Source organism: Ciconia boyciana, chromosome 7 (assembly GCF_034638445.1).
Source record: "Ciconia boyciana chromosome 7, ASM3463844v1, whole genome shotgun sequence".
In the NCBI taxonomy this organism is placed as follows: Eukaryota; Metazoa; Chordata; class Aves; order Ciconiiformes; family Ciconiidae; genus Ciconia; species Ciconia boyciana.
In genome coordinates this window covers 28,379,969-28,404,066 of record NC_132940.1, presented here as the reverse complement: position 1 = coordinate 28,404,066, position 24,098 = coordinate 28,379,969, and the positions used below count along the sequence as shown (strand labels likewise).

General features: G+C 41.9%; 1 protein-coding gene across 9 annotated transcripts in view; it reads left to right on the top strand.

The window, feature by feature from the left end:
* TEDC1 (tubulin epsilon and delta complex 1) overlaps positions 1-24,098 on the top strand; it is a 78,814-nt gene that overhangs the window by 34,227 nt on the left and 20,489 nt on the right. For 7 of the 9 annotated variants that reach the window (XM_072867709.1, XM_072867704.1, XM_072867703.1 and 4 more), the window contains 2 exons: positions 17,491-17,577; positions 20,566-20,778. In XM_072867709.1, coding sequence (XP_072723810.1) covers positions 17,491-17,577; positions 20,566-20,778 — 300 coding nt within the window. The remainder of the gene's footprint in view (positions 1-17,490; positions 17,578-20,565; positions 20,779-24,098) is intronic. The other 2 variants (XM_072867711.1, XM_072867707.1) reach the window with 1 other exon arrangement.

Genomic DNA, 24,098 nt, shown 5'->3' with positions numbered 1-24,098 from the left:
TCTGATGTTTTACCTTGAGCTCAAAAAATGTATGTTGCACTTCAGAGTCATTAAATTAACTTTCTCATCAAATTGTTACCATATAGAGCTCAATTAACTCTGAAGCAAAGCAGCCTAGTCTTCAGTTTCTTCTGTCTCTTCTTATAATGCTTTATATGTGGAATTCAATCTTGCAGGTTTTGTGATTAGCAGAGATTAAAAGTTGTAGTCAGAACTCAGGTCATTGGTACAATGCTGGCAGTGCTGGAGTTATCACTGAAATTGTAATGAATAAAGATGACACCTTTAAATGCCAGTAGATCAATTTACTGAGTGTGACAGCAAATAAATAATGTAGCTGTCTGCCAGGTGAACATGCAAAGAAATTAATAGAACTTAGGTATGAATAGCTAATAATTTTGTTTCAGAATTTTATGAAAAATATTTATACTTGATCATTAACCGTTTTAAAGGGAATTTATTTGGCTTAAGGAACTAAGGTCCTTGGTAGCAAGTAAATAGGAGCAAACAAATAGTCTGTCTGACTTTGCATACATAATGTATGGTCAATTCCATGCCCATAAAATAATTCAGTTGAGCTTTAGCTCTCCAAGCAGCAGGGATTGGGTGGGATGGGATAGGATGGTACGGGCATAGCATTGATCTGCTTTCTGGACTGTTCATGTATCGGGGAAGGAAGCCAATGCACAGTATGTGTATTGCTTCCTTCAGTCAGATGGGACTCCATAACTTCTTACTGGGACATTCAAGGGGTAAAGGATCAAGTTGTCAGCTAAGTTGATTGTGGACCCTAAATCTCATGGCAGTTTCCATTTAAAACATGTGTCCCAGATGGGTGACACAACAGGTTTATTCTCTGCGAGTAATAGCCATGGTTTGAATTCATGCAAAGTACTAAAAAGCTTCTGTTCTTTTTCAGAACAAGTACATTCAGATTGGGAGCATTAGGAACTGATAGGCTTTGAATTTTCAAAAATGTTGAGCATGCATTTACTAGTTACTTCGTACGAAATTTGAGTTTTCAGTTTGTGTCATGTGCATGCACATGTGGGCTTGTGCACTTCTTGCATAAAGTCCTCCTCATCTGCTGAAGTATTTTATCTGCATAGGCATGTTAAACGGTAAGATCAACCAGTATATTCAGTGCACAAATGTGAGACCATGCACAAAAATGCACCATGTGAGAGTTTTTGGTCCATTTCCATCCGAGTGACAGCACTACCTCCTGGAATGTATATGAAGGCAGAGCAGCAAAAGTGAAGTCTGTTATCTAATACAAGTTATTCAGCTGGTTACTGAACAATTGCTATGGTATTGCATTATCTCCAGAAATGGACCCTAAGTTGCTGACCGTCTTGGATGAAAATAGAATAACTATGGCAAGATAATTCCAGCTGCTGTGTGCCGGGCTGTATTTGGTGTCCTTGTGCTGGTTGTTTGGGACTTCATGGAATGTTCCTGGTGGTGACAGACACTGCAGGCAAGCGCTAAATGAAAATAAACAGTTAAAACCCTGCTGCTAAGCTTAACACTGTGTCACATTACTGATTTGACACAGACCTGTGCTAGTATGTAGTATTTCTGTAATCAACCCTCTTATTGGTCTTGTATGGCAGGGATGAAGGGATATGTAGCCTTCTTTGAATTTCAAAGAGCCTGCTAGGGGACCATCTAATGCTTTATGAAGTCCTTCCATCTGTTGTACAAGAAGCAGTTGAACCAACACATTTCTCAGAGTGTAGGTACCAATGGAAAAAAATCACATTCATGCTATAGTCCGTGATGCTGCTGTGTAGAAGATTAATTCGGAAGCGAAGGCTTGTACTGCATGCAAATTCCAGAAAAAAGATTTGTTGTTTTCTGAAAAAATTACCTTGAGCTTCAAGGACAAGCTGCCTTCATTGGTATAAATTGTCGTAGATTGATTATCTTCTGCGATGCTCTGGCAACTAATTCTGTTTGATCTGGCCCTCAGCTTTTTTAATGTTCATTGCTTCATTCCCTTGGTAAAAGCCACAGTTCTGTCATTTCTATCATGGAACAGGATCAGTATTTCATGTTGTAACTACTGTTCTAATTAAGGACAGCTTTGCCTATTTGTCATTGTGTTTCAGTTTCTTGAAGGGAAAAAATACTTGAAATTTCTCAAGTGGACCCTACATAAAAAATAATACAGCATAAAGTTCAAGAGTAATTGCATGGGGCTTGTGAGTATTTGCGAAAATCTGGGGTTTTTTTGGTTTGGGGTGTGGTGGTTTGTTTTTTTTTTTCCCCCCTGTGCATGTTCTGTCTGAAATCCCTCCTTGGCCAGTCTTGACTCCACAGAAATCTTCATGGAGATTCATTTTACTAGGTGTTATGCCAGGTGTGAGCTCTTCATAGAAAGATTGTAGCACAAGCCAATTTTCAAGGTGGGGAGAGACCGTGTTGCTGTGAATGAGATCGGAAAGGTGGAGAACAATCTTCCCCAAAGGAATACAAAGGTCTGTGACACAGTTCTTGGAGCAATGGGGTAGAAGAGACAGCCAAGCCCCAACGGATCTAAACACAATGAGATTTTAGACTTACTCTACGCACTGCCAGAATAAACTTAGTTTGAATCAGTAGTGACTCCTGACCATTTACTAAATCTGCTTACAAGGCTTCAGGTGACCAGAATATTTGGGTTCTGGCATTGTTGAATTTTCAGAACAAGTAAGCTGATAGATTCTGTAGCAAGAACAACTGTTTTTCTTTTCTGTTTACAGAACTCTTTAAAGGTACAGGTTTTTCTAACCCAATGCATCAAAATTTTTACCTATTTAAGCAAGTTTGGTTTTCATTGATGATTGCTGCTGGGTGCATCTTAAATAAGTTCTTTAATGATGAAATGAGAAGAAGTTCTAGAACCTGCTGACCTTTAATAAATTTCAGGGTTCAGCAAAGAATTGTATGTTAGACCCATGGACACACATGTTTTGAAAAGGTCAATTATGACAAGTTTTTTGAATTTGCATAATTATGCTTGCCACAGCACTTTGAATAAAAATAGCAAATGCTTTGCCCTTTTAAAGTATTCAGGTTTTCCTCTCTTCCTGTCTTTAACTTGCTTTTACTAAACCATTCTAACATTGTTAATTGAAGAATACAGGGAACATGGACTGACTGTGTTAGGAGCTGCAGGCTAGGGAGCCAAAGTAGGGCTCTGGACAGGCAGAGGAAAGGGGTAGGATGGACAGTGAAGAGCCTCTTTGCTCTGCCTTGCATTCAGTGAAATCAGGAGCTGGAAGAGACTAGTTAATCTGTTGACCCAAGAGTCTGATCCTGCAGATAAGAAATGGGTATCTCTGCTGCTGCAGGAGGAATTTTCAAAAGTATCTTTTTAAAAAACCAAATAAATTAATAGTCTAAATTGAAGTAAGATGATGCAGTGTACCATTAGTAGTATTACTTTAAGTATGTTTATTAGGATATTTTATCCTAGAACTATGGTATCATTCAGTGCCTTGTTTCTGAGTCAGAGCTGTGGTGAAGAAAGTGGTTGATGAAGGTGAAGAAGTAGCAATAAGAGTGGGAGAATTGTTGGAGGAGGAAGGAAGCCTTAATAGCCGAAGCAGTGGAGCTTTGTCCTGGAGAGCTTCAATACTTCTCTGCCTTTGGGTTCTTGAGTTCCCTGTGGCTAGTTACTTAAACTAGACTTTCCATGGTGGGCTGCCGATGGGATGGTCACATTTTTTGTGTGCCCAATTCGATGCTCAGAGATCTGATTTCTGGAAATGTTGAATATTCCTAGCTGCTGCTGAACTTGGTGGGACCTCTCCTTGGAGCCCCTCGAGTTTCAGCAGTGCAGGCAGCATCATCTAGAAACGTCAGATTTAACCCCAGATGGTGTAGTAGGTCCTTGCAGCACACTGCTCTGCTGAAGTACGAGGCCAGATCCTAGAGTCAGTAGAGTGGTGTGCATTAATGCAACCTGGGCCAGCTGCCTGGTTTCTTCCACTAGAGCTGATCAGCCAAGGCAGTGTGCCATGGCTATGTTGGCTCAGGAACTAACTCAATGAAAACTACCTAAAGCATCTCTGCAAGTTGTTGAGTTGTGCTGGGTAGATGTATTCATTAAGTGCTTTATAGTAATTTTTAAATTCTCTGAAAAATCGCGTCTCAGAAGTCTCAGTTAAGGCATCCAAAAGAAATGGAAGCATTTTACTTTCATCTCTTTGCTTTCATTTCCCATTTGTAAAATGACAATAATACTATCATCTCATCTCACATGGGTCATTAGGAAAGATAACTTGTTTATGTGGAAGATAAAAATTCTGTCTCCAGAATGGGATTTGAATGATGTATGGCAAATAAGTCCATGGCTTCCCTCTGAAGAATAGGCAGAATAATATGCAATTTAAAAGGAAAAGGAATAGCTTGTGGAGTGAGCACCAGCCATTCTGTGCCCTTGGTGAGACAGATTATGAAGGGAAATATTTTGGTCACGTAATTCTAGACCTTATACACATGGGATGGTCAAATTAGTGTCGTTTAGGCAGCCTGAATTCTGGCACTTTTTAACTTTGAATGCTTCAGTTTCCACCCTTAGCAGTTATCTTGCTGGATTGTGCATTAAAAGTGTAAAACATATTTACTGCCATGTGCTCCGAACAACAGTGCCAGTCAAAGCCAATGCTTTTTTTTTCTCCGTTAAATTACTTAACGTTTTGTCTTGTTGTTCCAGCCACAGTTACTTTAGACATTTTACATGCATGGTAGTCAGATTGGTGAGAACTAACATGAGAGCTGACATATTAATATTGCAGAGGAGAGCAGATCTGATAACATACTGAATTATATATGGGGCTCCAGCACCTAAATGCAGGAGGCCTGGAGGCTCACACAAGAAAGCTCAAGGGAGCTGAATGATCCAGAGTACTCTATTTTTTTTTTTTGATGGTGGTTGTTCAAATAAGAAAGAGTGGAGGCTGTAAGGATGGATTTAATAGGAAGGTCACCTGCAGGCTCAAACGAAATATAGCCTCTGTGCTGCTGTATGATGAGCAGGGTCAGGAGTGCGGCAGTGATACTTCGCTGGTCTGAGCTGGCTTTCTGACCCTGTCCAAGACTCCTGCCCTGCCCTAGACTACTGCTTTCCCCTTGGTGCCCTGATATTGGTAAGCTGAACGATGGAGCAAGAACTGGCTTTAAACCCCCATGGGTTATGTTGGTTGAAAGATTTATTTTTTCCCTCTAGATATCTCTAGTTTGGTCTTTTGGTGGTGTAATGTCAGGAGCAGAGTGCCTACCATGGTGCTGTGCACAGTGAAATCTGCTACACTGGGATGGGTAGAATTTCAGAGCCTACAGGGAGGATGAGCTGTACTGGGAAACCCATGTTTTCCTTGTGCGTGAGGATGTTCAGCACAATACATTAAAGAGTTTTGTTCCTCTTAGCGGGACTGCCTATATCACCTTTAAAATCCAGAATACTTACTACTTACTGGTGTTTTTCTGGGAGAAGGCTCTGTTGGTTTGAAGCTTGGTACATTGAAGGTTATTGAAATTGGAAGAAGCCATTGTATTTTGTTTCTTCTGGCTGTGTACATGGGAACCCCTCCTTACAATTACTTTAGCAGCAGCGGATAATGTCTTACAAATGGGGAGATTTGGTTGTTGTTTTGTATTTCCTGTAGAGTAGGAGAGTGGCTACTGAGAAAACAATTTAAAAATGAAATAAAAAAACTCTTGGTGATTCAAATATCATTTTTCCTTCTCACATTTCATCACAAGGAAAGAATAAGCACTAAGAAAGCAAAGAAACTGTCAGTGACAGCATGTGCTGCCCACCCCGTGCTGCGTGGCAGGAACAAAGAATTTTATTCCTGCCTTTTTTTAATGATTCACTCTACAGAAGGAGGGGGTAGGCTGCTATGTCATTTTCCTTCTGAAATACCGTAGGCAATTGGTTTTCAGTTCATTTGCTGACATTTATCACATAAAACATGGTTTGCTATAGTAGTTATTAAAACCTGTTGGAAACGGTAGATCAGGTATTCATTTGCAAAAATGAGGCAGAGCAGATGCAACCCTTGTCATCCATGTAAAATCAGGAAGAATTACAGAGGTCAAATGGCTTCAAAGCTGCTTTTAGACAGTGTCTACTCATAGCTGGGTTCCTGATCCTTCTTAAAGTGAAAGGCTCTGGCCAGCTGGGTACTGTAGAAGCAAGAGCAATCAAATTGTGCAAGATAATGTATATTGATATTTCTAAGGCAGATTCAAGTCAATTTTAGAAGGGATGGCTTTGAAAAAAAGTTAAATATAAATTACTTGCCTTTGGATGCTTTGTGTGGTCTCCTGTTGGGAAAGACAGCGGACCAGTTGTTCTGGGTGAGGAATTCTTCTCCTAACTTCCCTGGTCATCCCTCTTGTGCTGCTGCTGGAGGTTTCACTCCCCTCCAGAAGCAGTGGTGCTTGGCTTCCAGATCCTGTCTGGAAGATGGACAAGGACTATCCAGAGCCAGGAAGCAGCTGGAGGTCAGGGTGGAAGTTTGGGGTTGGTGACAGGAGAAAGGATGAATGGGTACCTGTGGGACAGTTAACCCTGGGGAGGTTGGAGAGGCTAGAAACATGTGGAGTGACTCTTCCTCATGCTGTAGAAAGAAAAAAAGAAGCCTCTGCAGGAGCTAAACTGCTCTAAATAGGAAAGAATGAGTATGATCAAAACATCTCCTCTGTTTTTCCTTCCCTGCAACTGTCTGTGGCATCAGATAGTTTTCTGCTCAGCTGATGCCTGCTGTTACCAGCTGGTTCAGTTCTGCCTGCTCTGGGACAGTCACTTTCCACCTCCACAGTCCCCGCAGATCCTGCTGGTGGTTCCCTTTCAAAGCAGCGTGGAGTATCCCATCCCAGAAAGAGGCAGACACATGTAATTAAAGAGCTTTGAGAAAGGCAGATAGGGACAGAGAATGTCCCTGTGTTTCTGTATCACTAAAGGAAAAATCCTTATATCCTTATAGCCAAGTTGGTTAGAGATAGGGTGGATAAGTGAGTGATAATGTGAGTGGAAAATTGTTTGGGCCACTGAACTCAAATTGGTGTTTGGTTGTTAGTGGCATCCTTCTAGGATCAGCTTTTGGGCCAGTACTGTTTAACATCTTATTCATGGCTTGAACGATGGGATGGAGCACACCACCAGCAAGTGTGCAGACAATACCAAATTGGGCATACCAGTGAATACACTGGAGGGCAGTGCTGCTGTTCAGGGGGGACTGAGACGGGCTGGAGAAATGAGCTGAGAGGAGTCTCAGGAAGCTCAGTAAAGGCTAGTGCAAAGGCCTGCATCGGGGGTGGAATAACCCCTTGCAATTGTACAGGCTGGGAGCTGACTGCTTAATAAGCAGCTTTGCAGAAAAGACCAACCCCTGGGGGTCCAGGTGGACAAGAAGTTGCCCAGGAGCCAGTAGTGTGCCCAGGCAGCAAAGACTGACTGCATCCCGGGCTGTGTTAGCAGGAGTGCAGCTGGCAGGGCGAAGGGAGGGATCCTGTCCCTCTGCCCAGCGCTCCTGAGACTGGGTGCTAGGTGTCCGGTTTGGGTTCCCCAGCACAAGGACAGTGGCATACAGGAGCAAGTCCAGTAAGGCCACTGAGGTGGCTGGGGCTGGAGCATGGACCAGGCTCTTCTCATAGGTGCACTGGGACAGGAGAAGGGGCAACAGACACAAGTTGGAACATGAGAAATTCTGGCCAGGTATAAGGGGAAAAAATTGCCATGAGGGTGGTCAAACTCTGGTACCAGATCCTGAAGAAGGGATGACATCTCCGTTGTTGATGTTCAGGACTTGCTGGACAGAGCTCTGAGCACCTTGCTTTCAGAAGGAGATTGGATTAGAGACCTCCAGAGGTCCCTTCCCACCTACATGGTTCTGCTCAGCAGCTGACGGTGTTAGCATGAGACCAGCTTCTTCAGCTGACAAGCACTAGCTTGTCACCCAGCCATGAATCATTTAGTTGTTGAACTCTGTACCTGATTTCACTTTCCCAGTGCCCCTTCTTGGGAAGGATGCTTTATTTTTTTTATTACTGGAGACAGTTTTAGTGCTAAAATATTTCTTTAGATATTTTTTAAGCAAGGTGGCCTCTGGCTGCAATTAGTGTCCCATTGGAAGAACTGGCAGCATTATATAGCAACACTAGAGCAAATCATTCTGCCTCATGGCATTATTACCTTGATCTGAAAATTTCCCCAGGCTGCAATTTGTCACTAATATTGCCTTCAGCTAAACTTATCCATACAAAAAAAAAAGGAGTTAATAGAGCTGCAGTTCTGGAGTTGCCATCACCATTTTTTTGGGATGAGTTATTACTTAGTACATTTTATTGACCAAGCATGTGGAGTTCTTGGTCCTTGAAAAATGATGCAGTGGTTCATCACGGACTCCATAAATTGTTGGACTATGTAGCAGCAATATCTTAGTCTCCTACACCGTAAGAGAGGAAGGTATCTCCGAAACACAGTAGATATGTACTGCACTGAAGTAGGAACTGCACTATGTGGCTTGACTGATACAAACACTTGGTTGTGATTGCCAGTGACAGAAAAACTGATAGGATGATACTGAGTTTCACTGCTACTTTTGTGCTTTTGCTTGTTTTATGCCATACTTAACATAATTTGAATGCTGTGACAGTGACTATGACAGTGACATACTATAATATAATTCTACCTGAGACAATGCTGTTGGAATTAGTAACATGGAGAGACAAGGCTGAGGTGCTTTGTCATCAGTTGGCATTGGATAATTTTTTTTGGTGGAAGTGCTAACAAACCCAGTGGTGGGAGCAAGCTGCCCCAGCTCAGGAGATGCTTTGGGCCAGCACAGGGAGGCCAGGCAGGCTCTGTGGTCCCATGCAGCACTACAGAAAAGAGTACCAGCATCATATCTGGTGTCTGTAAGCTGAATGATGAAATTCTCATTTATCAGCTGTGTCAGCTGAGGTTGGTATGCAGGGGCATGTGTGGTGTGAGAGGTATGTCTTCTCTCCACATTCATATTGATATATCCTGGTCATGCTGCCTCTTAACCTTCCTCGGTAGGAGACTTCAGAGTGAGAGTTGCTTACTTGCTGCCATTCTTTGGTGATGGAGTCCAGCCTAGTGGATCTTAACAGGGATATTGGGCCCTGAAGGAACAAATTAAATCTCAGGAAAAAAAATGTTAAGGTGAGGAGCTTTAAAACTCATAACCCATCTCTTGAATCGTGCCTTGAAGCTAACAGTAGCCACTGGAGAGTGCAGAGCATCTTTGTAATACGCCTGTGGAGTCATGACTGTTGTTGTTTTCATCCAAAAGAGAAACCAGTTATCAGCTTCTAACAGAAAAGGAACTTCAGACTTGTCACTCTTCTCTTGTGCCAAAATATGGCTATTGATGAAGGCTGATCCTGAAACCACAGAGCTATGATGGTCTTGTGATCCCTTGCTGGGACCTCTGTTGTCCTGCATCCACTGCTGCATCAAAAAGACACTTAACCCATCTGGAAAGTTCAAGCACAACAGGACCACTGCATTCTCCAGCCTCTTGCTAGTTAAAGAAGCAAACTACGGTTAATTAATATATTGCAATGGTTTTGGTCACAACTGAACTGTTGCTGGAAAGCTGAACTGAACTGAAATCTGTTGTTTAGAGGTGAGAATGCAGCTCAGATTGGGACAAGACTGGTAGAGCTTTTTTATAGCCTTGTAAAATTAAACTTTGTGTGCAATTGGCCCATAATGTTAACTCAGCTCTACTGGCAGGTATTTTTGGTTTTTTAAATAGCTGAGGAAATAGAGTTATAAAATCAGCTGTTACTCATGCTTTGCAAGTGGTTTTGTATTTGTGATTCTTTTTAAATATGTTTGTCGCTTAGTTTAAAGGACTGTGTTAAGAGACTAGCAAGAGAAATGAATTGACATAAGGGAGACTGTAGCAGACTTTAAAGTAGTAGTTTCTCTAGTCCATAATGCATATTTTTTAAATGTATGAAAATGCCTGCATGCATGATAGGCTATGATGGTTTGTCAAAGAAGAGGTAGGCTGGAAGAACCTGTATTCATATCAAGTTGGCAAGCTTAGACTAATCCGCGTATAGATTAACTTTTTAAATTCATTGTTTAACTAACATGAACATCTGTGATAATTCTGTGTGCTGCTGGGTCTCCCATGGTGGAAGCTGTTCTTCTTTGTGTTTCTTTTTCTGTCTTTGGGTGAGAGCTAGATTTTATTTAACATTTAGATTTTTTTTTTTTAAATGCTTAGAGGTTGTGTTTCTGTTGCTGTGGATGCTGTACAAGCCAGTTCTAGTCATGGTGTACATCTGATGGTGCCCCGGGAGTGCGGGTGAAGCCATGCAGCTCCATCCGTGACCAGCTGTCCCTTGAAGCAGAACTGGGGAAGCCCTGGATGTCACTGCTCATCCAGTCCTAGGTTAAGGACTACCTGGTCCTTACAGGCCAGTAGGCAAAGAAGGTGGCAGGGAGCTGGCAGGCACCTGTGGGAAGGTCTGTGCCAGGAAGGCACTGCACTTGTGCCTCTGAGCCCCTGTTCTTGCAGGGAGCAGACAGGGCAGGAAGAGGAGGCTTGAGAGCCTTACGTAGCCTTTGGGACTGGCAGCGTGTGGTGTACTCAGAGAATAGATGAACCCATACAGAAAAGCCCCCATAGGAGATTAAGACATCAGTTGTGCACAACTTGTGCTACATAGCCCTTTATTTTGAAGAGAAAATACTAAAGCTCAAGGGAATAAAAAAAGCCAACCCCTTGGCTTAGTAGGTGTTTGCAACACAGGCTGATTTAAAAAAAAAAAAAGGGCATTTCTTTGGCTTTGTATGAGGATAGTGTTTTTGTCTATTCATTGCCAAATGCATGATAAGGATGTCAAGGAAGGAAGGACACAGTAGGTGGATATAATAAGCTGGTGGCAAGGATGGATGGCATAATAAAGGGGGGAGAGTAAAACCTAAAGGGTTAGTTCCCCTGCTGAAGTTAGTAGTCATAACACACGCACACACAAAGGAAAGGAAATGCTCCTCCTATGAGGAGCTCTTCTTCATGGTGTATTAACATCCAGTGTGGAAACGTACAGAAACCAGGATATTGGTACAGAAACCAGAAGTGTAGCATCAATTCTGAATTCAGATTAGTTTAAAAAGCAAATTAGAAATTGCTTGTTCCTGTTGATTTCTATGTGCGTTTTTGTGGTCTGTTAAAAATACAGGAAAATGGGCAAGTACATGTGGAAAAAAAGAAAAACCTGAGTATGGATAATGCTTTGTTCTGTGTACAGAAACAGTCTGAATACAAACAGATGAATAATGGTCTTTTGTTGACATCAGCTACATGGGGGTTCTGGTTGGCAGTACAATATGAACAGCTGTCAGGCAGTACTGTGATACAATTTGGTGCTTTCCTTTGAAATCCTCTGGCTGAGATTTCTCTAAAGTAAATTGTGATTTTTTGGTACCTACTGGATGTGCTTTAACTGAGCATATATTCAGCTAAAGGTACTTAGTACTGCCTGAAAATTTGGCTCTTCAGGTATGTCAAGTGAGGCACCCAAAATCAGCGGTACCTTTGGGGAAGAAAATGTGTACCTTTTCCATTCTCATACATCTTGATCTTGGCTGTTAAAGTATAAAACTCACACTTTGGTTGTCTTTTTCCTGATCCTTTTTCCCTGTTTTAGTATGTGCCATTTTCACAGGGAAAAATGCAAAGTGGTCCATTCATTGACCTGTTCCTCTGCAAATGAATGTTGCTGTGAGTACATCCCAGTTCATTACCTATCAATGTGAAAGCTGTCGTACAGTTTTTATGTGCCAAATGCCTCATTTTGTTTGCTTTAAATTCCATTTTCTTTCAGTTTCATTTTAAACAGCTGTTTTCTAAATCCCTCCACAAATAGCAATTATGTTTTATAATGATGATCTTTGTCACTTAAGTTTTTAACTAGTGGTTTGATTCCCTGCTCTCAGCAATGTAAAACTGAGCTCAATTGAAGTTTGAGCTGCAGTGGTATAAAACTGGTGTTGGCGAGTGGAAAAGTCACATATTTTGTTTTAGCTGTTGGAGGTTTTGCACACATCCAAGCATCTGGAATTACACTCCTCCACCTAAAGCTGCTGTGTTTTGTATTTTATGTATTTTATCTTCTGCAAAAGATCCAAGTCCTGTTTTTCCTTACAGTCTGCACCACAAAAAAACCCCCATTACAATTCCAAAAGAGATGATGCTCATCAGACACAGAAATACTTGCTTCTGGAGCCACAGAGGGCCTTTCCCCATCCCTGATAGTGTTTCAGACAAGGTCCTTATGGGGTTCGTAGCTGGCAGTGGGAGAAGTTCTCATCCGCTTGTCACCCAAGGGCCTTTCTACCTTGTGATCCAGTGTTTCTCCTGCTCTGTCTCAACCCTTAGCAATATTTCACAGGCAGAGAAATTACTTGAGTAGATCTTTGTTTGCCTTGTGGCTAGAGGCTGCTTATTGGTCTGTTGGTTTTTGCTCTTCAGCTGCTTGTACTTCATACTACTCCAGCATGACTTTCTAGTTTTCAGGCCTATTTATTTTTGCTTCAGCCTTCAAGGGATATATGGGAATGTCTTAAACCAGCTTTGCTTCTGAAGAAATCACAATGTGGAACTGAATCTTGGAGCACTGAGTGTGTCCACCTACAGTGTTGGGTTTTTTGTCCCAGCCCGAGATGTTTATGATACCAAGATTTTCTCTGTTTTTTTGGTGAAGGGGTCTCAAAACTTAGTCCTGCTAAAGTGCCATTTGGGCAGTATGTGCCATTTTAAACCAAATGTCATCCACCTAACAGCCTGCCTGCCAAGAGGCTCTCATTTGTCAAAGTTTGCTTGGGTTTTTTTGGTAAGGGAGTTTTGTATTGGTAGCAGAGATGAAGCTGTGTTGTAATTTGTTTATTTCATCTGGTGCTTGGTTAGGTCTCTAAAGCCTTAATCCCAGTTATGGTTTACTTCTGGTAATGTAAACTGTGTAACTTTTTCATGAGTGTTTACCCCTTTCTTTTTGGGTTTTTTTTTGGAAGGAACTTCTCCACTTATCTTCTCTCCTGCAGTTGTTAGATATTCAGAACTAGTATTCAGATTACCAAAATTCAAGTTGAATAAAGCCATTTCCCGTTAAATAAATAAAAGTATGAAGTAGGCTCTTGATAGTTTCCCCATATAAGCTTTCATACTAAGCCAACCCTGTCCAACCCTGTCTCAAGCCTTGAGTCGTACTTCAGAGATGCTGGCATTTGGAGTGAGGTTTGCAGTGATCTGGAGTCCAATGCAAGTTTTCTATCTACAGTCATACGTGAATAGGTGATGAATCAGCAGTATTTTGTTTCTGAGCCAAGAAACATAATTTATTGCTGAAAGACCGTTTTTTGTCTGTCTAACAATAGGATGATTTTCTCAATATTTAGGCAGAGCAATTTTTGATGAAAAATACTTTTGCCAGTGATATGGTAGTTGAATTATGATCTGTAGGCATCAGAGATTAAATACTTGTTGCACGGAGCTCTCTGGAACTGAGCCTATAAAAAGGATGCATTATGCTGCAAATTATTAAATATTGATTTCTGTAACGGTCTGCAGGCATTAATAAATTTAGCAATATGCTAGTAAATAATACGAAAAAGATTAATATCTCAACAGAAAAAGTAATTCCAAATATGTTTAAATAATGATTTTGGTGCAAGTTAGATTTGTGGATACCAAAGAGGACTCAACTTTGGCCTCTTGTTGAGTATCCAAAACCACCACCTAGATGATGTTGTCACCTAGGACTTTTGCAGCTGAAGTTCCCAAAGTTTCCTGAGTTCCATGAGCCGTGTTGCATGCAGGATGTTTGGCTTTGGAGATCACAGCTGCATATCAGAGGAAGCGAGGCTTGTTCTTTACAGAGTTTGCATTCTTCTGCATCACTCTGAGGTTTCCTGGCAGCCTGCTCTGACACAGCTCAGTTAAGCACAACTTAGCCTCTATAGCAAAGCTGTTGCTTGCAAGTCTTTTGCACTGGTGATGGTTTCTTTACAGTGCTTTAGAGAAGTTGTTACTGCAAAGTGTTTGCTCTCAGCATTCATTATGGAATTACTTCTCCACAGAGATTAGCAATTTGAATTTGTCATTACTTTTTCTCTCAGTGTAAGTATTTTAGAGCAATAACTTCCTCCAGAAGAATGAAGGAAATAGATTTCGTTGTCTTAATTTTGTATGGAGGGAAAGACAATTTTCATACGTTATCCCTAAGCATCACTTAGATATCTACGTGAGGCACTTTTTTGACTTGCTGCTTCACTTTGTTCATCAGACAAAATTAATGCTCTTCTGCAGATGTTAGTCTTTAGATTTCATTAGGAGGCATGACAACATCTGGGTCCTTAGGTCAATGAAAATGAGGAGGCAGCTTTAGTCGCAGCTTGTGAATTTGTCTTACGTTTTGAGAGGTTTATGTAGCAGCAGAAGTGGAACTGCTCATTGCGTATAAAGGCATCTCTGTGTGAACTGTTGTTGGTACTAAATGAATAAGAAAAGGTGCTGTATTTGGGGAAAATGCAGAGGTACAATTTGGGCTTTGGTTTCCGCAATTGCAAATACAGCTGAAATACCAGCTGTAGCGTGACTGTGATGAGTGACCTAAGAAAATGTACGCCATTGACCTCAAAGTCACAAAATGCGTACTTTAGTTAAAGAACAATAAATGCTCATGAGAAGCTTGAGTAAAGGATGAGGTTGGGGGAAAGAAGCTGGCTGATATAGATAGCTGTTCATTTGCTAAGTGCAGGTGTCTGAGTGAAAGCCTGTTACCCCTGAGTCATGCGGAGTCTGTCCTTGTGACCAAATTCATGGCATGCAGACATCTGTTGTCCCATCCCTGCCTTGAACGTTTGTTTTTATGGTTTTTGCTAAGGTATCTCAAGGATATTTGTAGTACATTAGTTTTTATTGTGTTCTGCTTTATTCTCTGTGCTGCAATAACATCAGAGTCTTGCAAGGCCCATATAAAGGATGCCAGAGGATATTGGTATCCAGGAAGAGTGCCTTCAGTCCCTTGGGGCAGAAACTCAAATGTTGGCTATTGCAGGCTGCCTAACGCTGTCACGGCGCATTCCAGCTAGGTTGAAAACTGTCCTCCTAGGATGAGCGGTGTAGTCATCCCATTACTGATTTATGGCCGAAATAATCTAGCACACAGTTGCTGGCCTGATATTTCCAAGGGTGGTAATACCTTAGTGAAAGGTAAGGATGCCATAAGTAGGTGAGTCAGATGAATGCTTTCAAATAAGCTGTTCAAGTTCTGCATGACTAATGGAGCAGTTTAAAAAAAAAAAAAAGGTAACAAAAAAATCCCCAAAATGCAAAAGATCCTGAAAGGTTTCAGATAAGAGGAGACTGCTCAGAAAGCTTTGATTGTTGTTAAGGTCAGTTAACTACAACAGATCATTTACAGATTTGGTGACGTTTCAGAACCATATTCTTTCAGTTATGGTGTGAAAGCAAGTGGCATATGGCTTTTTTAACGTTCCGGAGCTCCTAGAGGAGACTAAAACTAAAGATGATGACTATGTTTTTACTAAGATTTTTTTTTTTAAGGCTTGAAATGAAAAGCTTCCCATTCCAACCTTCAGCCCTCTTTAGCTGTCACAAGACATGTTCATACTGCAATCACACGCAGCTCCTGACCACATTATAAAGCTACTTTAAAATCAAGTAACTTAGCCGTTGCCTGAATATTTAATCAACTTTTTGGCTGGGTTTTATTGCCAGCATCAGATCCCATAATGTAAGCCATTTGTGCTGTAGATATACCTATGAAAAAAAGGAGAAAAGAAAAAAGGAGACAGAAACCCCTTCTTCCACCTTTCATATACCAGCTGAGCTTGAAACTAGCAGAGTCATTAAGCATAATGCCAACTGTCAGTTGTGCGAACAAATGTGTAATAATTGTATTTTGGATCCAGCAGGGTTTTAGAGCAAACTGCTCATAATTTCCAGCAGTTACTCTTGCAAACTGCATTCCTTTCTTTGATTTCTTTATCTTCAAGTTATATCTGCAGAATAAAATTGCAAAGTCAACTCATGCTTTGCAGTTACTTAAATTACATGTTATGTAGTAAGTAACTAAATCCAACAAAGCTAGCAGAAGATAGTTGTCTATATCAGGTGGGTTTAACGGGTACTGATCTGTTCTTTATCGTTCTCTTCGAGACCATATACTCTTTGTGTGTCATCTTAAAGTTGCCTTTGGTGTCAGATTGGTGTTAAAATTGTTAATTTCAAATATATGGACAGTACTGAAATTGTTAAAGCTGGTAAGCTCTGATTTATACCTAATTTGTTAATCTATCATTCTTTCCAAGAACTTTTGTTTTACTGGTATATAAATATTTAGTCTTGAAATGTCTCTTTCTCTGCGTACGTGTGTGTATACATGTGTGTTATGTATATATTTATGAAGAATTTGTAATTTGTATAGTTAGAACGTAACCTCTGTCCTTCAAGTGCTCTCAGGTAAAGGGAGGGATTCCTCATGCAGCAGACCAGACAATTTATAAAATACATGACATTTTTAGAGGGAGTTCTTCCATGCTGTTTTGGAGCATCAGAGATCATCTCAGTTTGAGTGATCTGAATAAGGGATGAAAGGTTTTGCAGGAGGAGGCAGAAAGGAATGGAGATACTGGAGTTCTGAGTTTTCTCCAGGTAAGGGGAGGGATTCCTCATGCAGCAGATCAGACAATTTATAAAATACATTACATTTTTAGAGGGAGTTCTTCCATGCTGTTTTGGAGCATCAGAGATCATCTCAGTTTGAGTGATCTGAATAAGGGATGAAAGGTTTTGCAGGAGGAGGCAGAGAGGAATGGAGATACTGGAGTTCTGAGTTTTCTCCAGGTGCGGGAGCAGCATGGGAAGGAGGTATGTTGGACTAGTGGAGGTACCTGTATATCACAGTTGGGGTCATTACTTGAATATGAGGAGACCCAGTCAAAGACCAACTGTGTAAGTTTTAGCTAACAGAAGGCTGTACATGGCCTGGAAGAGAAGAAGGTGTTTAGACCTTACAGCCTTGATAAACGTGAGTGAATGGATAGATGAAAAAAAATACTCATGGAGAAACATAGCTTATTTTGGTAGTCATTACGTGTAGAAGATTTGAAGATAGTCATGCATCTAGGCCTTAATATATCAGAATTATGGCTCTTTGATCCATCAAAGCATATGGAAAGTCACATTTGTGTATAGAAAAGCTGATGGTGTTTGTACATTTGGGGTGAGGAATAAATCAGTGATGCTGGGAAAAGTTTCAGATCATGTTTCTGCAGCTGATTTTACAATGTTCTTGGAAAATAACCCAGTGTTGTCACGTGTACCACTGACACTCTCTTTGTAATTTAGACCAAAGACACATTTCATTTAGTTCACAAGTGACCAATGTTACCTGATTTTCTTTCCTTTGTCTCCTTTCCTCCAGCTGTTACAGCTTCTGGAGTCTGAAACCAGGCAACTAGAAGCCTTTCTGGAGTGGAAGCAACTGGAACCAGTTTATTGGCAGTGGATGGTAATGAATCAAACTAATTTCAAAGGGTGCAGCTTTCTTGACTCTAACAAATAGCTGACCACTTCCAAAGGCCCCTTCCCACAAAAATAAATGCTGCAAACCAACTGTTCAACAGCACTTGAGAAGAAGGGAAAAATGCCTTTGGTAAAGTAAGGAGTGTTTTCTTAGTTCTCCTTCATCCCTCTGTTTTCTTGAGTAAGACTCACCCAGCTAAGCCGAGGAATTGCGGGGCAGAGTGGCAGAATTTCATACAGTTAACACAAATGAAAATGTCTGATCTTCATCTCTTTAATGTTTTTTAAACATAGAAATTGTACATTTTGTTAAAATTAAATGGCTTTTCAGAAGAGGGCCTCTAAGCTTTATTGCAGACTTGAGAACAACTAAATTTGCAAGCAGCTGATATTGAAAACAACTTCATTTTTCCCAGCTAAATAACATGTTGAAATTGCTGATTTCCCCTTGAACTGTGTTGAATGATCATAAGAAAATCAATAAGCCTTTCTCTGTGCATCTTACTATTTCTCAAGTGAGTGTAAATGGTACTATCCATCTCACTTCTCTCTACAACTTTTGCCCATTCACAGTTGCTGAAAATAACTCTTTAGAGCACCACATTAGCTATATGAGTTTACAAAATTTTGAGAATCAGTGAGCTGACTGTTAATTGCCCATATGCCTTGTTCTACACTAAAAGCAAGGCACAGCAGTGTAAGATTACCTCACCTGTCTTGAAGAGTACTTCCAATGCAGAGCCATTCACATTGCCATTAGTTATATAATGGTTTTTGCTTTACAAGTCTACCATCTTATGGTTGTTTGGAAAGCATCAACACTAGCATAAGCCTGGCTCCAAACAGGCAAAATATAACTGCGAGTGTTACTGCATTTCAGTGTATCCACCAAAACCTTTGCCTCTGACACGTTGAACAGTGTAGGGAGTATTGTGAGTGTTAGTGTGTGTGTGCTTCCTGGAGTTAAGTCCTAAATAAATACTTGCAAAAACGTGACTGGCACATCTTTTTAAGTTGTTCAACAGGCTGGATGGCGAATTTGCCTTTTTCTTTCGTTTTGCTGATGATGGTGGTTGTTCCTGGATGCTGTAGGATGTATGGGAATGAGATGTGCTTTGAGGGCACTGTAGTTTTCTCTTTCCACTTAACCTGTGTTTCACATTGCTGATCTGATGGATGGGATGATTCTTGCATAGCTACTGCCAGGTCTTCCTGATGGTTGTGGGCAGGAGCATGACAGAGCATGACATAACTACAGCAACTGGAGTGCCTGCAGTAATGTTACTTCAAAATTCTGTCACTTAATGAATTTCAAATTTAAAAAAAAATCAAAACAAACCCGCCAAAACCGACAAAACAAAACCCCAACAAAACTAGAAAAACTTTGTTTTATTTCCGTGCAGTTTGTTAGCCTGTCAGTGCCCAGAATGTGTCTGCATGGTCATGAGCTGGGCCTTGGTCAGCATGAGCTGCTGGCCTCAGCACTGCTTTGTGCCAATTTTCACTGCTGATGCTCACTGAGAAAGGAGGTTTTGTAGCGTGTCTTTTGCTATTCGTAGCTATCTTACAATGTTTTCTCTTGTATGAGCCTAAAAATCTCTTGCTGTGAATTAAGCCAGAGTTTTGAACCTACCTGCAGAGAAGGGGGGGGGAGAGGGAATACTTCCATCCTCTTTATAGCAATCTTTTATATAAGTGAAGGCTGTTAGCATGTCACTGCCTTCCCAGTCCCCATTGCTAGGCTAAACAAAATTGGTTTTCTTAATGTCTTCTTGTCGGCCATTCCTGCAAACTTCTGATGGTGGTTGCTGCTGCTCTCATATGAGACTTTACTTCCCATTTGTCTGTGTTTAACTTCAGGTGCCTCACCTGTACATCAGTGTTACAGTCAGCGCCCTTCTATCACGGAGACTTGTGTTTATACTTTCTAAAATGGTACTTGACTTTAACAGTATGACATTGGTGACTTTGGTTTTTCTGACATCTCTTCCAGCAGTGCTGCTGCTGAGCCAGTAATTAGGCATTTGGTTTTTCCTTGCCCATGTGTAGACCATGCTGCTCAACTGCTGAATTTCCCTCTCACTGTTTTCAAATTACTTCTCCAATTCTAAAGATAATTTTGAATGCAAATTATGTCCTTAAAAGAGATTATGACCTCTCCTATTTAATGTCTTATTGATAACGATATGGAAATAAATATTTAATACTCTTTGAGTGAGGAAGCCTGGGTCCTTTAGTTATGCTCTGCTACCCTGGCTTGAAAATTGTGTTTTTCTATATAATCTGTGCACCATGGTGTATCGGTACATGCATTTCAAGGACTCTGAAGTTATTTGGTATTTTTTTGAGTATTTCAAATAACGGTTGCTATCTCTGAAGGCAGTTGCAGAATTCATTATAGAACCAGCTAGGTGGTCATGGTCAAGCAGAGCTGACAGAGCTCCTGACCAGCCTGGAGCAGCGATCTCTTGGGGTTCCTCAGCTTGTAGAGTCTTACATGGGCACAGGTGATCCTGTGGGTGTTACAAGTTACTGTGCCACATAGCAGATGGGGCTCTCCTGAACAGTGTGAGCATGTATCTCCATCCTGGTCATCACTTTGTTACAAAAAGCTGTAGAAGTGCATCCAGCCTTAGAGTTTGAGGGGAAGGGGCATATTTAGAGCTTCTGCAGTACTGGTGATCTCTGTCCCATGGCTGTTACTTTATGCTTTAGTGCAGTGGAGAGTATCTCACAGTATGCAGTGCTTTCTAAAATAAGCTAGGTTAGCAACATAAGTTTTCTGTTAACTTAGAAATATGTTACAGTGAACTGAGGAGGTTATCTCTTAAAATAACTCTGAAATTGTGGAGCAACCGTATACTGAGATGGCAGCAGTGAATTCCTAGCAGTGAATTACCAGGAAGACGGGGCAGGGGGTGGGGGGGGCATTTTAGCTCCTGCTGAAAAGTAACTTTTGTTGTTTTCCCTTTAGGAAACTGTGTTAGATAACATGGCTGAAGAGGGAAATATGTGTGAGTCCCAGGATGCTCATGTGGAGAAAAGCGGGCTGCCAAAGGTGACCTCGTGCTGCCCCTGGGCTGACAGTCTGACTGGGCAAATTGACAAGTTATCCAGAGATCTAATGACTCTCCGTGACCAACTGCATGAGCTTGTAACTTGCCGAAAGGCTGCCTGGTGTGAGAAGGTAAGGCTTTGGGTGGCATTCTTGATCATTAGCAACTTTTAAGATCCTGTATTTTTCATCTGTCTTGCTACGGCCCATCCTAGGGCAGCCTCCCTGTTGCTGCTTTGTGTCAAGCTTGCTGCGATCTTGATGTCAGATCTACAGTTACTTGTCTGTTTATGCCCACAGCATGCCAGGTGCTCTTTCAAATACAAAGTAGACATCTGTCCCAGAGAGGCAGCATGCTGAAACAAAATAAGTGTTCTTTTGGAAGGGAAAGCATCAAAGGATAGGGGTTGCAGAGGAGAGAAGGGAAGAGGAGGAAATCATGGCAGCCCCCAGAGGGGACAGAGGCAGCAGGCTGAAAGCATCAGTAATGGTTATAGTGAGAAAAATAAAGATGGGTATTCACAGGGAAAGGAGGGTGGGAGAGGCCAGAGCTTGTCATCTTTCACTGAGTTAGTAGTCTTTGAAATGTCTGATGGGGGAAGGAATAAGAAGGATTTGAAACCTGTGAAGTGAGAAAAGGGACTAAGCACAAGATTTGGTGGAAGAACAGACTGGCTGTGGGAGGCTGGCTGCGGAGGAAAGCAGGTGATATGAAGGAAGTGTACGTGGTATTCGCTGACATAGGGATGGGGAGACACTGGGAAGCACCTGGAGGGGGTGGTGGGGCATAAATAAAGGAGCTGTTAATGTAAATGTAGAAGGTGAATCTGAATATTAACATGCTGGCACAAGGAGAAGATATGATGAAGATGCAGGCATAAAAACTAGTAATTTTTTTCAGGCATCAAGAGGAAAGAAGGATAGCAGAGAATCTATGAAACCCCTGGATGGAGAAAAAGTGAAAGAAAGAGTTGGAGCAGATAGAGCAGTAACAAAAACACTGTATCACTATTCTGTGTCAATTCAGGAGAGGGGGTTTTTTGCTTGGTTTTTGGGTTTTTTTAGATTGAAGTGTTGGTAGACAGGATTATAGATCAGCTGACAAAATGAAAAGTGGCAGGTTGTCAGATCAAGAGGTATTTGCCCAAGAGTTCAAAAGGGTCTGGCATGTTTTTCGAAAAAGTGTGTGGAGAGCTGATCACTCTCTCTTCCACTGTAAGTGTAAGGAACTAGTTAGGATAGAGGCAGGCACAAGGAGCTGCTGCTTCACGCAAAGTATGGAACTTCTTCCCACAGGGCACTGTGCATATAAGCAGTGTACATGGATTTGAAATCTGTTGGATACATTCTTGGAAGAAGAAATCCATCAAAGACTATTAAATACACAGATATGAATTACAAGCTTAGAAAGTTGCAGGAGTACAAATCGTTGCAGGCTGGGGGAATATTCTGAGGAAGTATCTCCACATATTTGCTTTTGTCTTATATTCTGTCGATCACTGTCAGTGATGGGATACTGGACTAGGCAGGTCTCTTAGCGTCATCAGCTTTGGTTGATTTTATGGCAAAACAGATGTGACTGTTGCAGGATAACTCAGACCATGAATTCTAAAAATAAAATTTCCAATGCATGATTTCCAAAGCAAGATATGCTCTGACTCCTCTTATATATAACAATATATATGCTGTTAAATACTATAGAATCACAGAATCATTTAGGTTGGAAAAGACCTTTAAGATCATTGAATCCAACTGTTAACCTAGCACTGCCAAGTCCACCACTACACCATGTACGTAAGCACCATATCTACACACCTTTTAAATACCTCCAGGGATGGTGACCCAACCACTTCCATGGGCAGCCTGTTCCAATGCTTGACAACCCTTTCGGTGAAGAAATTTTTCCTAATATCAGATCTAAATCTCCCCTGGTGCAACTTGAGGCCATTTCCTCTTGTCCTATCGCTTGTTACTTGGGAGAAGAGACCAACACCCACCTCTCTACAGCCTCCTTTCAGGTAGTTGTAGAGAGCAATAAGGTCTCCCCTCAGCCTCCTTTTCTCCAGGCTAAACAACCCCAGTTCCTTCAGCCGCTCCTCATCAGACTTGTGCTCCAGACTCTTCACCAGCTTTGATGTGCTCCAGCACCTCGACGTCTGTCTTGTAGCGAGGGGCCCAAAACTGAACACAGTATTCAAGGTGCAGCCTCACCAGTGCTGCGTACAGGGGGACCATCGCTTCCCTAGTCCTGCTGGCCACACTGCTCCTGGTACAAGCCAGGATGCTATTGGCCTTCTTGGCCACCTGGGCACACCGCTGGCTCATATTCAGCTGGCTGTCAACCAACACCCCCAGGTCCTTTTCCGCTGGGCAGCTTTCCAGCCACTGTTCCCAAGCCTGTAGCACTGCATGGGGTGGTTGTGGCCCAAGTGCAGGACCTGGTACTTAGCCTTGTCAAACCTCATACAATTGGCCTTGGCCCATCGATCCAGCCTGTCCAGGTCCCTCTGCAGAGCCTTCCTCCCCTCAAGCAGGTCAACACTCCCACCCAACTTGGCGTCATCTGCAAACTTACTGAGGGTGCACTTGATCCCTTCATCAAGATCATTGATAAAGATATTAATACAGAACCAGCCCCAATACTGAGCCCTGGGGAACACCACTTGTGACTGGATTTAACTCCGTTCACCACAACTCTTTGGGCCCAGCCATCCAGCCAGTTTTTTACTCAGCAAAGAGTATGCCCATCCAAGCCACGAGCAGCCAGTTTCTCCAGGAGAATGCTGTGGGAAATGGTGTCAAAGGCTTTACTGAAGTCTAGGTAGACAACATCCACAGCCTTTCCCTCATCCACTAGGTGGGTCACCTTGTCATAGAAGGAGATCAGGTTAGTCAAGCAGGACCTGCCTTTCATGCACCCATGCTGACTGGGCCTGATCACCTGGTTGTCCTGTACGTGCCGTGTGATGGCACTCAAGATGATCTGTGCCATAACCTTCCCTGGCACTGAGGTCAGGCTGGCAGGCCTGTAGTTCCCCAGATCCTCCTTCTGGCCCTTCTTGTAGATGGGCATCACATTTGGTAACTTCCAGTCAACTGGGACCTCCCTGGTTAAGCCAGGACTGATGATAAATGATGGAAAGTAGCTTGGTGAGCACTTCTGCCAGCTCCCTCAGTACCCTTGGGTGGATCTCATCTGGCTCCATAGACTTGTGTGTGTCTAAGTGGTGTAGCAGGTTGCTAACCATTTGCCCTTGGATTATGGGGGCTTCATTCTGCTCCCCATCCCTGTCTTCCAGCTCTGGGAACTGGGTACCTGGAGAACAACTGGTCTTACTATTAAGGACTGAGGCAAAGAAGGCATTAAGTACCTCAGCCTTTTCCTCATCCTTTGTCACTATGTTTCCCCCTGTATCCAATAAAGGATGGAGATTCTCCTTAGCCCTCCTTTT